At 34.1% G+C, this 16,527-nt stretch overlaps 1 protein-coding gene across 1 annotated transcript in view; it reads left to right on the top strand.

Moving 5' to 3' along the window:
* The window catches only part of LOC108689842, a 124,106-nt gene extending 107,585 nt beyond the window's left edge, over nucleotides 1–16,521 (top strand). The window contains exons 4-11 of the mRNA XM_018196791.1: nucleotides 6,346–6,516; nucleotides 8,862–8,997; nucleotides 10,543–10,763; nucleotides 12,144–12,463; nucleotides 13,125–14,642; nucleotides 15,213–15,372; nucleotides 15,452–15,620; nucleotides 16,180–16,521. Coding sequence (XP_018052280.1) covers nucleotides 6,346–6,516; nucleotides 8,862–8,997; nucleotides 10,543–10,763; nucleotides 12,144–12,463; nucleotides 13,125–14,642; nucleotides 15,213–15,372; nucleotides 15,452–15,620; nucleotides 16,180–16,366 — 2,882 coding nt within the window. The 3' untranslated portion in view covers nucleotides 16,367–16,521. The remainder of the gene's footprint in view (nucleotides 1–6,345; nucleotides 6,517–8,861; nucleotides 8,998–10,542; nucleotides 10,764–12,143; nucleotides 12,464–13,124; nucleotides 14,643–15,212; nucleotides 15,373–15,451; nucleotides 15,621–16,179) is intronic.
* Nucleotides 16,522–16,527: the final 6 nt, after the last annotated feature.

Here is a 16,527-nt window from a genome sequence, read left to right as displayed (position 1 = left end):
GAGAGAGAGAGAGAGAGAGAGAGAGAGAGAGAGAGAGAGAGAGAGAGAGAGAGAGAGAGATTTACATGACAATTAGCTATACATCTCACTCCATTAGTAACCTTCCGTTCTTCCATCATCGACTATGTATAGTAATGCTGTATATGGTAAATCATCTAAAACAGTTACAGCAATACTGAATACTAACTAAGCACGAGTTAGTCATTAACAATTACCTAAATTTACATAAATTTAGACTAATAAAGTTGTAATTGTAATTCTCTAGAATACTTAAAATATTTTATACGCTCTCTTTCATCTCATTCACATAAAATTTTTCATTGTGTGTTTAATTTATATAATAGATATATATTTTATTATCGAATCAATATTCATTATTATATATATTAGAGATTAATATAAATATATAGATTAATATAAATGTAAGTATTATTTTCATATAAAATCATATAAAAAACGATGAGTATTATCGATGAGAATTCTGTGTCAGAAAATTAAGCAAGGTTATCAATGCTATTAATAATAGGTATAATAATATATAAGGAGATTATAAAATATCTCTTTTGGACATCCATATGATAACTTTATCATTTAATCCTTTTATCGCACGCGTTAATTCTTATCATCCAGCTCTTTTTCACGTAGAAAAAAACATCCTTTTGTAGTAACGTCGATTGTCTATAATGTGCTATAAACCATTCATCCGAATCTGAATTGCAGTAGTTCAACTTCGCCACGAACTTCGTTACTCGATTTGCGTTACCGCAACGCGATCTGGGCTATCGACCCTTCGCGACGCATCGCCAGTCCATTCCATCACCCTTATCGGTACCGCTCTCGCCCTGTATTGGATGGATGACAGCGGTTAAGGGCCGAATATTCGCGAATTATCGATCGCATGCCGAGGTCGCGCGCTACCTCCGCCATTGTCATCGTCATCGATGATCCCACTATGGATTTCCGGTCCAATTGGGAATCTACCGCGCGATTTCCTTGACACGTACATCGTTTCTTCAAGTTTCGGGGAACGCGGACATCATCACTGCCGTTGAGTAAGGGGAGGGGGGGGTTGGACCCCCTCCCGATATTTCTCTATTCTGAGTCCAACGACACCGCCGTTGCGCCAGCAGCTACGTGTTCCTCAGGTCCTTGACTTCTCTAGACTACGAGCGTATGAGCGCCGTTCGAGACTTTTGCCGCGTGCCGATACGTGTGGATAAACGAGCGGTAGTAGTACGGGCCGCAGATCGGAGCGACTTTGCGGCAGCAATGCGCCATCGGATTGCTATCACGGTATATATTTTCGTTCTTATTTACATTCTCACTCTTCACCGGAGACGCCGAGTCAGAAGTCTGGTTATTGTAATTTGTTTTCACGATATCATTGATTTCATAATATATTTAGCATGGGACATTAGAATATTTTCTTCTAAAATGCGATTATTTGTTTCGCATATTATATAACAACTAATTATTTATTTAAACTTTTGCAAATTTAGTAATTGCGTTTTAATTTAACTACCTAGAAGTGCAAGTGGATTGAAAATGGCGAATTGGCCAGATATCGGGCTGAGTGCGCTTCTATATATCATGCGATTAATTTGTGTAGCCAGATCCAGCTCGATTGCACTTGCATACAGTGATGCTGAACGTCGATTTTGTTAACAAGCTGTACTACAGCTGCGCTACGTCACGATGACTCGCGAATTTATGATTATTTAATGCAGCCACGAGCAAAATGCGCCATCGCTTGCGATAATTTCATTTAGCCGTTAATGACCTGGATAATGTCGAATGATAGTAAATAAATTTTGACACGTTGGACATCTGCAATTAATGCATAAACAAGAATATTTTGTTAGCACTATCGAAATTGTTTCTGCAATTGAATTGCATAAACGAGAATATTTTATTAGTGCTACCTAATTATTAGAACACGCAGATCCAAAAAAAAATTATTTTTTGACATAAAATGAGAAGTTTAAGTTTAAAGAAGCTGTACTGTTTTTTATGGCGTAGAATTAATACACGATTTATTTCAAGAGTCACACAAAAATATTTAATGTAAATTTTTATAAATACTTCCGGCGTACTGGAATTAGAAAATTGGAATTGAAGTAAAATGAAACCAAGTCTTTGCGGTAAAGATCCGATTTCCGAGATCAATTTTCGAGAGATTCGCAAAGCGATTCCGATGTGGATCAAAAATACACGCTCACGTGTATCTGCGCGACGTATCTCCGCGCTCCCGAACCAGTCCCGGCGACCTTAATACGCGTAGACGACGTCCTCGCGGTATCCTTGAATTGTTCCGATACGGCTGCGAAAGAATTTCTTTCTCTCTCTCTCTCTCTCTCTCTCTCTCTCTCTCTCCTTCCTTCTTCTTCCTTCTAGCAATGCTCGCACCAGACTCTGTGTTTTTCTCGTTATTCTCATTGTCGAAGTCGGGCCGCGATGCACAAGTCGGTCGCGTCTTGCCCGCGATCCTCATCCTTGGCCCAGCTTTATCTTCGACTTCGACCTTCTCGCCATCAACGCGTCACACCTGCGAAATTACATGAAATTAATTGGCTTAACACTTAAACCCGAATAAATGTTGGAGTGCGTTCTTGCCGCCGTCAACGCGCGATACGAGGAAAATTAGTAAATCTGTTGTTTGCCATCTCTGTGTGCCATGATTTCACGGAAACTTGGCTGCTTGCGCTGCAACTTGAAGTACTTAGCGAGCGTGGCAGCATGGAGAAACCGAAGGTTGAATTGAATTAAATTTAACGGGGGCGATTGTGTAAATGAATGCTCTAACGAAAAATCCTCGGGGAAAAATTTATATTTCTTTAATTTATATTATTTTTAAAACAAGGAAATTTTATTGATGAATTTCATTTGTTCGTTATATTTATTGACGAAGTTGTGAAACAAGGATTATTTTAATTGATAAAAATCGAGAAGCTACATATCAAATAATGTAAAATATCTTACAGTTTATTGGATTCTTAAAGTAATTATTTTTTTCGTGTATTGTAATATTCAACATTGTAATATCAAATAATCAACATTTCAAATAATATTAAATGTGATTATCGAATTGATTTAAATGAAAGTATTGTTAAATATGATTTTTGCCAGTTATAATCTGAAATAATTTTGGTTGCTTAGATGTTTATTATGGATGGAAATGAAAATATTACTCGATTTAATGCTTATGATGAATGTGTATCGCGCTTCGAAAATATATATTTATATTAGTGCGATGATGATTTTTTTATTCTATGTGAGAAATTGTAATTTGCAATAATTACCGAAGAATCATATTAAATGGTTAATGAATTCGACAGTAACGGTTCGGTACTTGCCACGTATCGGTGTGCGCAAGCAGTAAGCAATCGATTGTCGTATGACGTCATTCACAGAGACCGGCATCAACTTCATCTTCAACTTTGGCCTTTTAATACCCTGATATTCGATTCATGGCTTGTCTACACGTGTCGGCCAAATAATTGTGTTTTTACGAAGTCAATTAAATTGTGAAGTGTTAAATAAAATAAATTGCGCGGCAGCCCGATTTCGTTTTTCAGCTGCATTGTATAATATATAATATATAACAGTTAAATGTTTTACGATCAATACGGTAGATTTATCTCTGAAAGATTGTTCAAACATTCGTAACAAAATTTATATCACTTTGCAACTTTGGTTATTTACATTATTAATTACTTAATCTACATTACATTATTAATTATTTATTTATTTCATGAATATATTTCTCTTATAATTATTTAAATATATATTATGTTATTACTTGTATAAATATTTTTGTAATTAATCAGTCAATGATCACGGAAGTAGCAAGTGCCGAATTCATAAAATTCTCTTAAATGTTATATCAATTTCTTAAATGTTGTATCAATATTTATTTTTTTAAATTTACTTTTGATTTTATGAGTACAATTTTAATTCCGCTACTGTTTACAGTTCATTGATAAATTTTACTTTAGACATTAACAGTATTTTTCTTTATCTTAGACCTTGCATGCGCTAATATCCGGTAAAGATTCACGAGAAGATTGGCGTTTTCTTGATTTACGCATTCATGAACCTTTCTATTTAAGCGGAAAGTGTGATATTTAACGATATCTTACTGATAAAATTACGCAAGAAAATTGAATATGGACATTATCGACGATCACGTTGCGTATACATGTAACGCGTAAATTGCCGTTAAACGCAGCATTAAACAGGCATACTGTAATCAGAATTGTAAATTTGTCGTTATTATAAACCAAAATTATAATTAGAGTCGTATGTATAATGTCGGCTTATAATAGATATTTTGTTGCAAATTCAAAAGCATTCTTTACAACTCTAAAATTGTAGAGAATACTTTTCAATTTGACAACAGAAATGTCTATTACAAGCTGAAATGTATCTTTAAATTTTTCATTTATAATTTAATCGCTTGTTTATCAGTTGTGCTATGTCTATATCTTGTTGTCACATTAGAATAGACGCAGAGCTAATACATATGCTTCTAACGGTAATCAATAATCGCAATAATCACAATAATAATAGTAATCACACTATCGGAATGTAGGTACAAGCTTTATCATCAAATAATGGATAATCTAACAGTCTATATCATAGAAATATAGGATATTGTAAGTATAGAAAATTAGAAAATTTATGAGCTGGTCCACTCGTCATGTATTTATACACGGATAAATTTTTGGAAAATGGAGGAATTGTAGTAGATTCTGATCACATCAATCAGAATTCCGATTAAACATTTGGTTATCTCGATTAAAATTATAATAGATTTAATTACATAATTCTGATTTGTCCATTTTTTAGAATTCGAATTAAAACAATCAGACTTTTTTTTCAGTTAGCAATTCAAAAGATTAAAAAGACAAGAACGAATCGGTCATGGAGAACAATTCTTTACGCGCAATAATACAACAAACATCAGTCGAGTTTATAATTAAACACAATAATTAAATAAGACTACGTCAACTGTGGAGAAACAACTTGTATGCTTTGTCCATCACGAGACCCCATCCGCTCGACGCGGCTCCAATCAGATCGCCACGAACGCGCTCGGATGCTGCGCCCATCTCTCGACATGCGTGAATACGAGCGAGGCGCGTTTAACCTACATAAAGTGGAATCGTGATGGGATTGGATGAAGTAAATGGCGAACGATCTCTTAGGATAATCGATCGATATGCAAGCACGGTATACTCTTCTCGCGCGGAGAAAGTTGATTTCGTTCGTTCATTTATTTGCAAAAAAAAGAGCAAACTATTGTGACGTGTGTGACTCTAATTCGCGCTTTAGTGCTTTAATTCTTTAGTACTTTAGTGATTTACACGCATGATCCTTTGGCTTCGCGCACGCATGTTAGGTAGTCTCGCGCTGCAAGCTTGAAAATTTTTTTTATTAAGGGGGATTCCGAATTGATACGGCGCGAATGTTGAAAAATACATAACGCAAAGCTGAGAGATAAATCTGAACGAATGGGAGGATTAGAGAGACTCATCGTGGCTTACTCGCGCTCCCACGATTATGAACTATTGAAGTATAACGCTTTGGTATTATCCTATCAACGGTGTGATTCATGCTACTTTCCTATTAACACTATAACACCCTTAACGTATCTAAAAATGCTGTAGCGTCATTTTTGCAAATCTAAAATCACGGAAATTATATCGACGTGTATACAAAATCGTACTAATTGATAACGTATATACGTAGAGATTAAACAAAGATTGGAAAAGTATATATAATAATATATGAAAATAAAGCTAAATATTGAAAATCATGAGATTTTACAATATACATATATTAAATATTTTGAAAATTAACAGCTTATTTTCGATTTGATTTCAAATTGATTTACTGTATAAGCACAATAAAACTTGTATTAAAATATAAATATACGAATCATGTAAATGTTCTTTAAAATATGTTATGTTCTTTAAAATATTTCACTGAAAAAATTACTGAATTTTATTAAATATTTGTTTAAATAGGATTAACGAAATATTTGCTTACGATAAATAAACATTTATTTAAAATAAAAAATTATATTTAAATAAATATATATAAATAAACATATGTTTACATTTAATAAATATTTCGTTAATACTATATTCAAACCAAATTTAATAAATTTTAGTAAATTTTTTTTCAGTGTTCGTATTACAAAAACTATAGAATATTCACTGTCCAAAAATATTTCTTATAACGGAACGGCAAGATCGTACAGCGGTTTACAAGGCAATATTGAAAATTAGAAGTGGAAGACAATCAGTTAGGAAAGTGCAAACGCTGCTCTTTTGTTCACAGGGTATTATCAGCCGGCTGGTCCACTGATACAGCACCCACCACCACCACCACCAACTTTACCACCCATTAAGGGTCCACCTCCGGAACCGACACCCACGCCTCCCCAAAACTCAGAAGGTTCGGACGACCTGGTCGCCACTTCCACAACTTCGGGAGGCACAAGCAGTACGGGTATGTTACTAATAATTAATACGTAATAATATGATAATTACAGACACGTTGCAAAAAGAGAATCGTCACATTATTTTCTTTTACAAAAAATTATTTAATATCGAGATTTTTTTATATATTTTTGTATTAACAATTTGATATTTTTTCAATTTTTTTACAATTTATTAATATGTAAACATTTCCTTAATTTTTTTACACAAAGCATCTATTTGTAATTAAAAAATACTGTTAGGAGCTTGAAGAAAAAATGAATGTCTTTCTTTCTTGCATTCTTCGATATTATAAAATTGAAAAAAATTAGAAATTTAGAATAAAATTTACAGTATCGTTCTACAATTTTATGATTGCAACAATAATAACTTAAATAACTTGATAATGATATATTGAAGTGATAAAATCTGTTGAGATTAGATATTTTTTTAATTCTCTTAGAACTCTTATTTCTCGCAGAAATTTTTCTTCTTCGATAATTAACGACTAACAAATACATCAATGATATTTAAATAAATTTTGGCCAAAAAAAGTTTAATTGGTAAAAAAAGTTAAAAATTATAAGATAATTGTATAATTGACGTGTAATTAATGTATATCTTAAGTTCATTTCTGCGTATCATTTATCAACAGTTTTGCTATCTCGATTCATCAGATAGATTTGTCGCTTAGGTAAATGTCGTCATATATATCGTTAGGGCAATATATCGTAGATTTATACGGATCTCGCATTTACATTAATGATTTTATCGTGCTTAACATGGTTATCTAGAAATGCATTAATGAGTAGCCGTGCATATTAAGATTAAATATAAGTGGTGCATGAAGGAAAATATCGAAAAAAAAATCGTGGCTTTCGACCTTTTATTTTCTTTTATTTCGCGTCACTATAATTTTTTTTCGCGTTCTATATTCCGTCAGCAATTTTTAGATTCTTTTTTCGTGAATTTCCGCGAAACGAATCGCGTTACCAAAATTTATGAAAATTCGCTGACAGTGAAAACGGGATCCCTTGTGTGACGCAGATCTTAATGGAAATTCTTTCTTCTACGTGTCAGAAATGGATTATGAATATGTTATATAAAAGCGGCACGCCGCATTATCATAGAAAAAGTGATGTGCATTAGCCGTTTTTAAGTAGAACAAAAACGTCGGTTTGAGATTAAACCACGAGAGCGTGTATTCTCCTGCGTTTTTTATGCGTGCAAATGGTATATCGTACTACGATATTAACGTATTATAAGCGACTCTAAATCATGCGATGCATTGACGTGAGCTCAGGGCTAATAGCGCGAGCACTCACGGGCTTAATTGGATGCAGATATCAGCCTCTTCAATAATATAGCGCTCGCTACCTTCAAGCGCTATATCAAGATCTCAAGTATACAGCTTCCCGGTACAAAGATTTGTCCTTCAGTACTATTATCGTCAAATATGTGTAAACTTGAGAATGGTCTTTTTTTAAATAGAACTGTACTTTCGGTAAATTATACATATAACTAAATTATATGAAATAAATTTTATCATAGAACTTTAATCGCATGCTTTATTACTTCATTAAATACCAAAACAATTATTTGCCTGACATCATCTTAATTATTTATTCTTTCTTTTGGAGATTAATTTTTTGTGGTATTCATAAATATAATATTTTCTTTTAGCAAGTAACGCGAGCAAATTATTATTATTCAGCGATATCCCTTAAGAGGATTCTAAACTAAAGACCGAACTCCGATGGGATTGCTGTTTAGATTCAATGGTATATGCATACATGCGCACGATTTACGTGATATTAACACTATTATATACTATTCATCAATACTGTATATACATAATTATAATATAAATTTTCATAGAGAATTTTCGTATCGAACTATAGATGTCTAATTTGGAAATCTTGAAGTTGTTTCTCTTCGTATAATCTATTAGTTGCCTTTAATTTTATAAGTCTAAATTATAGAGCTTTTAAATATATCAAGCAAATCTTCACAGTTCTATATACACGTCACATTCAACTAAGAAATGATAAAGATTTCAATTTCAAACATTTTGTTTCTGGCATAAATTCCACGCTACAGATTAGTATTAATGCGTATATTTTAATTCTAGAAAAGGATTTTTGAATCTGTAAAAGTAATATATGCGATCCTTTACGAATTATTATATTATATTTAATTATTGCGTTTAATCATTTAATTCCAAATAGTCGGCTTTAGGATCCCCTTAACGTTTTGTGAAGTGGAATATCGTAACTGTTAAACGAATATTTGAAGTTTATTTGTCATTTTATGAAATCGATCATCGTACATTCAATGGGGATACGCATAGGATGAATGAACGGTCGTTTGTTACAGGTGGAGGCTTTTATAGGACATATTGTCCGCAGTACTACGGCACGCCGCAGTATCCGGATCTGTGTTATCCGCCGACGTATCCTCATCCTCACCCTCATCCACCGCATTTCTACAAATACCCGCCCACTTACAGGAGGTAAAAGATTTATTCACGTTCGACGCTTTGCATGATGACGCGAATAAGAAGGTTGAGAGATACCACTTTGAGGAATGGCATATGCGCCGTTTCGTTGTTATAACATTATCAAGAATCTGTTTTCGTCAAGTATGACACGTTAATCCTAAAGATAATTATTATGTAATGCTGGTAACATTGTTGCATTAGAGCGTCATATTAGCTTTTTAGAAACCAAACTAATCTCTATTTTTTGAAATTTTTGAGAGATTTGATTAACTTGTTATTTTATCAGGTCTACTTTTTATTTCATGAAATTGATCAATTTGATTTCTGAAAAGCATATGAAAAGTGGTAGTTATTCTATTAAAATGTTATTAGGCATGTTTTTCTTCCGTGATAATAATTCACTTCTTTGAATAGGTGTTTGTAGAATTGATAAATGTTCGTAACGCTATTTATAAATATTGAATTGCACAGTATGTACAATAAATCAAACGCGATTATTGTACTTTGTATTAAACGTTGGTAATCATTTTGTACGAAAATTATTTTCGCTCATCTTTATAATCATAACCATACGCAATTTTAAACTAGCTTTGACAAAAGAGGTACAGACAGTAGAAAAGTAGCACATAAAATTTTAGTTTTAGCATATTTTTAATCTCTCTTACGAAATAAATTGGTTACATGTACAATATTGACAAAATCATTCCATAGTATTGCGGGCTACATTATTCAAATTGTTTGAGAATGTGTATAAAATAGCATGTAAATTTAGTACTTTTGTTTCACTTACACACAATATTTGTACATTGTTATTTTGTTAAATATTGTTATAATATTCGTCAGTTTTAGTAACAAATATCTGCAAACGTTTTAGTAATAACAGAATATCTTGTCGCATTGCAATACATTTAGGTCACAGATGGTGCTAACTTTCCGAAACCATCGTTATCTCGTTTTTAATGGAGAAGTGAAAGCTGCAACTAGACCGTAGTAAAGTTTTTGCTGCAAAAGTCGCGGAAATTAAATAGCAAATTTTAACATGCACAGTAACTTTTTAATTATTTATTATTGGCTTATAAAGATATTTTAATATTATGTGTTTTCGAAACTAAATCACGAATTTTTAAAATAAATGTATGTCATGGAATTCAATTACAGATAATTTGATCAAATTGATTTATAAAAAAAATCCATATATATATATCCATATATATAGTTATATCTCTTCCAATCGAATCTGATATTATAATATTAGTGCCACGATATTTTCGTCACGGAAAAGTTTGTTCCAAATCGATTGAAGAATTATGTATCGATCAAGAGAATTATGCGGACGACCTGAATATTTCTTTCAACTATAGATTTAGAATTCTTGCAACGATGGCTCAAGTTTATTGAATTCGTGTATGTCTTGGTGCATGTCAAGGTCTCTCTCTGGTAACTTTCATCTCGTTATCTGCAGATAATAAAAATCGATATGAACAAACCGGATATTCGACGCACACGGATATTTGCTTGGATTGTCAATGCATTTCGTAAAGGAGGGTATCTTTTCAGGCAATACTATGGCTATCAAGAGTCCGGTGGAGGTGGTGGACCGCCGCCAGGCAGCGGTGCCGCCGGAGGTGGCCCTGGAGTCGTTGATTACCAGCCACCTCCGCCACCGCCTGGCGAATATCCGCTACCCTATTACGGGGGATATCCTCCGCCTCCCCATCCGCCGCCGCCACCTCCGAATCCGGCATATCTGCATTCTCAGGGAAGACCTTTCGTAGACCGTAAGTATCATCATTTACTAAAAGAGAACTACGTGACGTTCCGCAAGGACAGAAATTTTATTCTCTTCCCGTCTCTCCTATTTCTCCTACTTTTATTTAGATTTTTTTTAATTTATTTGATTTTTTTGATTAGAAAATCACACCAACAAATTTGATATGATATTAATTTGATATGATATTTTTCCAACACAAATTTTCAAACTTCTGAGTTTAATAAAATTTAAATACATATTTCTATATATTAACAAGTTGACATATCTTCTTCTTTTATTTTTAAAAATCAATTTGTAAACAAGCAATTTTTAGAACAAAATAGGCAGAAATGTATCCGACAGAAATGTATATTTTTTAATTGTTCTTTGAGATATATACCATTATTGTTCTTTGAAATATATAACTTTATTGCAATTCTAATATAAATTATTACTTATTAAAAATTGTCATTCGTATTTTTTGAAAAGGATGTTATTTTTTCGTATCATAATATTGCAATTGATGATCAAATTATTTATCAGCTAAAAAATTTTTAGAATTATAATTAATTTATTCTAATTTAAAAGTTTAGAAGTTTTTTATTCACAGTCAAGACTATTAATTCTTAATTTTTCAAAATGGCTGAAGATGGTCATTTTGATCATTATAAGCTATTCTATATATTAATTAATCATTGCACCACATGTAGTGTTATATATAATTAAAAATTACTTGCCTTTTTTTTCTATCGTTTATCACATCAAAGAGTAAAAAAGTCTATAACTTTCGCTGATGAATAAAAAATTAATAACATTTGCAGCAGTCAACCACATTTTATCATCCAAATATTCTTTACATAGCTAAGCAACATAGTTTTTTGCAACTATATAAAAATCTTCTATTTATCTATTTCATTTCTATATTTATATAATATATGTCCATTTATAATTTATATAAGTCGCCACTGCTCTTACTCATGTCGTTAATTTAACTAAAATAATAAGAGTTAACAATTTAAGAAAATGTATTAGAGATTCAAATTTAGTTTATTATTTACTAGATGTATACTTTAATGTAGACATTATTTATTATACTTTGGAACTAACCATAGAAATGGATTGATTTATGTTTTGATACTTATGGAAGTCAAAAATAACAAATTATTTAATTCGAGAGATTGGATCACCCATTTTTTTTATTTTTTCTGATTTCTGCGATGTAAATGCTGAAGTTACCCTATAGAACGCGAACGAGTTCTACTTTGAAAAATAATATTAATTCAAATTAATACGAGCTATATTCAAATTGAGTTAAATTTTGTGTATTTAATCGTAAAGCATCGCTTCCTTATCCGGATACTGCAATAGAAACGACGGCATCGTTTCATCGATCCCGTTTGTGCCGCAGCCTTTCAGGGTTGTCCATGCCCGATGCAATCGTGTCCAAAAAACGTGGATACTGGGGCCCTTATTGGTAATGGTAAGGGAGCGCCAGTGGTATCGGGGCCCGGTCTGTCATTGCCACCCAGTGCTATGGTAGGTCCGCCCTCGCCGGCGAGGGGGCTAGCCGGGCTAGCTCCCCCTCCCGGTGCCAATGCCTGGGACACAGATCGCGTCCAAATCAACACTCATCGCAACCTAAATCAGAACCAACCCCCCTCGGTCCCGCCGTCACACAATCTAGTCGGTGGGCATAGTCGCCTTCAAAACCAAGACTGTAGGAGTAAGGTATGTATTTCATCGCTCTTACACTTGATCAACATTTTGATGACCATCTCCGATTACTTTGATTTCCGACCGATTCTGAGGCAAAACGTGCAGATAAAAAAAGACACGTGCATTTAAATATAATTGCATTTGATGACAATGTCATAATTTAGCGAAATATGCGCTATGCAAATATTTTTGCTCTAACGATTTAAAATTTTTATATTGAATATTTTGTGATAATACTACGTTGGAAATGAAATATCTGCAAATTAAACAAGACTAAAATATTATTTTATTTATTCCTGAAACTATTTTTTTTAATACGATAAATAATTTTTTATTTTCTTGATAATGACTTGGTAACAAAAAAAATATTATTTCGAAAATACTCTAATATGAGTGTATATATTTAGATTTCATATTTTGTATACAATTCTGTCAGTCTGAATTCAATAAATTTATCGGATATTTCGATTATATGAAGAGAAAATCATTTTATTTTCATCTCAATTTTATATTATATTGTAACTAAAAAAAATAATAAAAATAACGATTAAATCAAAAGGCCACAAAAGCCCGTTTTTTCAAAAACTCAGATTTGTTGCGCGATTGTGAAATTCAGAATCGCGCACGTGTAACCGATGTAATTCGACGAATTTCCTTTCTGCCATCCCCGCAGGACGAGCAAAATTGTACGGAAGATACATTGAGGAAATGCGGTTGTCAGAACGCGTGTACGTCCACTTGCGAGGTCAAGATGGAAACGCTATCGCCCACTGAGAAACTGTCCGTGACAGCGAGCTGTCCCAGCAGCAAGTATCACAATTTCAAGTTGGAGAACAACAATGTCAAATGCGAATCCTGCAGTATGGAGATTGACGGGTTACCGTGCGTCGCCAACTGCAACGTCGTCAAGTGCGAATCGGATTACAAGTGCGATATCATGAAGTGCGAGCAGTGCATGAAGGAGGGACAGATATTGGAGATGGACAAGGATTCTGGTATCGTGCTAGACGACAAGCTCGACGGTGATCCTGACGTGAAGGAGGAACTGGACGTAGTGGTGATCGACAGCGATGAGAACTGGAAAAAACCTGATTACGAGCCGACCGTACAAGAGACCGTTGACGATAAGGAGGAGGAGGAGGAGGAAGAGGATGAGGGCGAAATGGAGGAAGAAGTCATGCAGGGATCGATTGTGACCAAGGTCGAAGCTGAAACTGAGGAACAGCCCAAGTGCCAAAAGGTTACGAAGAGAAAGCTTTCGCTGGATAGCTTATCGGATAGTAGAAAAAAGAGAAAACTTAGTAAAAGGGCTTTATCGGTAGGCTCGTCCCAAGATGCGAGAAACGAGGAATTGACCAATGTCATTGCGATCGAGCCACTACCGAATAAAGCCGATAGTGTAAGAACGGAAACGACTACCTCGAAGAAGAAGCAAACGAAGAAGGACATGGGATCTCGAGGCCAAAAGCGCAAAGCGGAGACGCCGAGTGCGAATGAGAGCGCGATTAAGAAGGTAAAGAGCGGCAAGCAGAGCATCGTGAATTGCTTAAAACGAACTGCTAGCGATATTTCGATAATGGAAACTATCAACGATGTGATACAGCAGAGTCTACAGATGACGCAGAGGAAAGATCGCAAAAACAAGAACTGTGAACGCGTCGAAAAGAAGAAGAAAAACATCAAAGAGGAATTATTACCGACGACGAAGAAGTCTGCGAAGAAAATCGATCAGGTGAAGGAGCAGACTATTGAAAAAGTGTCAAAGGCTGTTTCGAAGAATGGTCAAGCCAAAAATAAAACGGACGCGAAGCTGAAATTGAAAGCTTCTCAAGATGCTAAGGTCAAGGTTTGTAAAAGCAAAATTGGTAAAACCGTGGAAACGAAGGCCCAGGATATAAAGTCTAGGTCACAGGATTCAAAAGCGCGGGACAGTTCGAAGAAGCGTGATATCTTGTCCAAGACCAAAGCGAATGATGTAAGTGAAGATCTGAAAAAGTCAGCTGTAATTAAGAAGAAGCGAAAGACAGCAGTAAAAAAGGTGGCAAACGCCAAGAAGTCGGGCTGTAAAGTGGAGAATTCCTCGCTTGGAAATGAGAGTCTGACGTTAACGAGAAAAACGTTCCTGAAACCGAAGTGGAACAATGGATGGAGCTGGGAGGGGGAGCCCTTTGAAGCCAAAGTTTATCTAACGGTAAGAATAATTAAACCTTGATACTTCTGGTCTGAAGATTTTATTCAAACCTTGGTATTAATTGAGGAACCAGATTCCTATTATCACAACATAGTAGTAATTAGACAAGAGAAAATTTTGTACTGTAAAATAAAATAAACTTAGATTTTTTGTTTTTTATTGTGACTTGCCATATATATTGATACATTTAGAACAATATAATTGATTAAAAATTTAAACATAATTTCTACATAGCTTTATGGAAATGTGATAAAGAAAAATTCGAGCTGTCGATATAATTATAATTGTCTTTTTAAAAAGATATGCAAATTTTGCGAATAATTTACTGAACAATGTTATTTGATTAAATTAATATAAGGATTAAATGTACGCGTTCACTTCAAGATAAATTCAAAATAATTTTGATTCACGTCTGAATTTGCTACAATTACAAATAGATCCACATGTTTTACACTTGGAACTTTGTATAATGATTACTTGCCATATGATATGTTAGCCATTATTTGTTAGTAAGTTTAGACAATGATCCGCTGATAGAATCTGATAAAATTCTGAAATGTATCGTTTTAGAATGAAGAAACAGCCATACGGCGATGTTACGCGAGTATGAATCACGAGAGCGGTGACGTATTGCGGCCTCGGGACTGCGTATTGCTGAGGAGCGGTACGCGAAAGGGTGATTTGCCATATGTAGCGAAGATTGCGGCGCTGTGGGAGAATCCAGACGATGGTAGATATCCTCGATCGTGAGAAATACAGAAACTCTCCTTTAGATTTAATGAATTAACATCATGATATTCTGCTTTTAGGCGAAATGATGTTCTCGTTGCTGTGGTACTACAGACCTGAGCACACAGAACAGGGACGGACGCCACACGATAGCGAAGACGAGGTATTTGCTTCGCGTCATCGGGATGCAAACAGTGTTGCTTGCATAGAAGACAAATGTTATATCCTGACGTTTAACGAGTACTGTCGGTAAGTAACTTTCTCCACTATGATATAATGCAATTTAGTATATATTATTTATCATTTCCTAACTACAAATTGTAACATACATTGATATTAATGACAACCTCACAGTTTTTTATTAAAAATATTTTAATTCCTTTCAATCCCTCCATCAATCTCTTATAAACAAATATATTGGTGATGAAGTTTAGAATCGTTTTTATTGATCGGCCACTCCATATATAGAGTTACACTTATTCTAAATTTGATTTAATAAAATTAATAAAATTGGTAAATTTTGTTTCACGAATATAAATTTTTTAAAAAAAGCTTTGAATATCTTGTATAGATTATTAATTTATTTGTGTAAACTTAACGACAAATTATATTCATAATTGATCATCAATTTATAAGTAAAAGCTTTTTTCGAGTTTTATAATGTACATGTTTTAAATTTCTCTAATAATAAACTAATGTAGAAGCATGGAAACTTTTTTTGAAGTTAATATTGAAAAACATTTTTTTTTTCTTTTAACCAAGCAGGATCGGATTATCTACATTGCTGCATATCGTTTTTATGTTATAGGTATCGTAAAAACTTACGGAGGATCGAAGAGGGCTTAGAAAATCCTGGCTTGATAGTTCCGCCAGGGGACCAAGTGTATCCAAGAGAGAATCGGCAGCCTCCTATACCAGTACCATCAGACATGGTGCTTTTCTGCCGACGTGTTTACGACTATCGCGGGAAGAAACTCGTGAAGAACCCTGGATGACTCGAATTCCTGTAAGATGCAAACCGAGGAAGCTTAGGTCACACATTGAAACTGGCCGCAGGTCTCCTTTCAAGCGTAATTACGCTGTTGATCGATTTATCTTGATTTCGAGGGATGACGAGATCCAATTGTTTTTGTAGCGAATTATCGATTCCACGAAT

Source organism: Atta colombica, unplaced genomic scaffold (genome assembly GCF_001594045.1).
Source record: "Atta colombica isolate Treedump-2 unplaced genomic scaffold, Acol1.0 scaffold277, whole genome shotgun sequence".
NCBI classification, from domain to species: Eukaryota; Metazoa; Arthropoda; class Insecta; order Hymenoptera; family Formicidae; genus Atta; species Atta colombica.
Note: the sequence above shows the minus strand (reverse complement) of the source record. Positions and strands in the feature narration are given on the sequence as shown.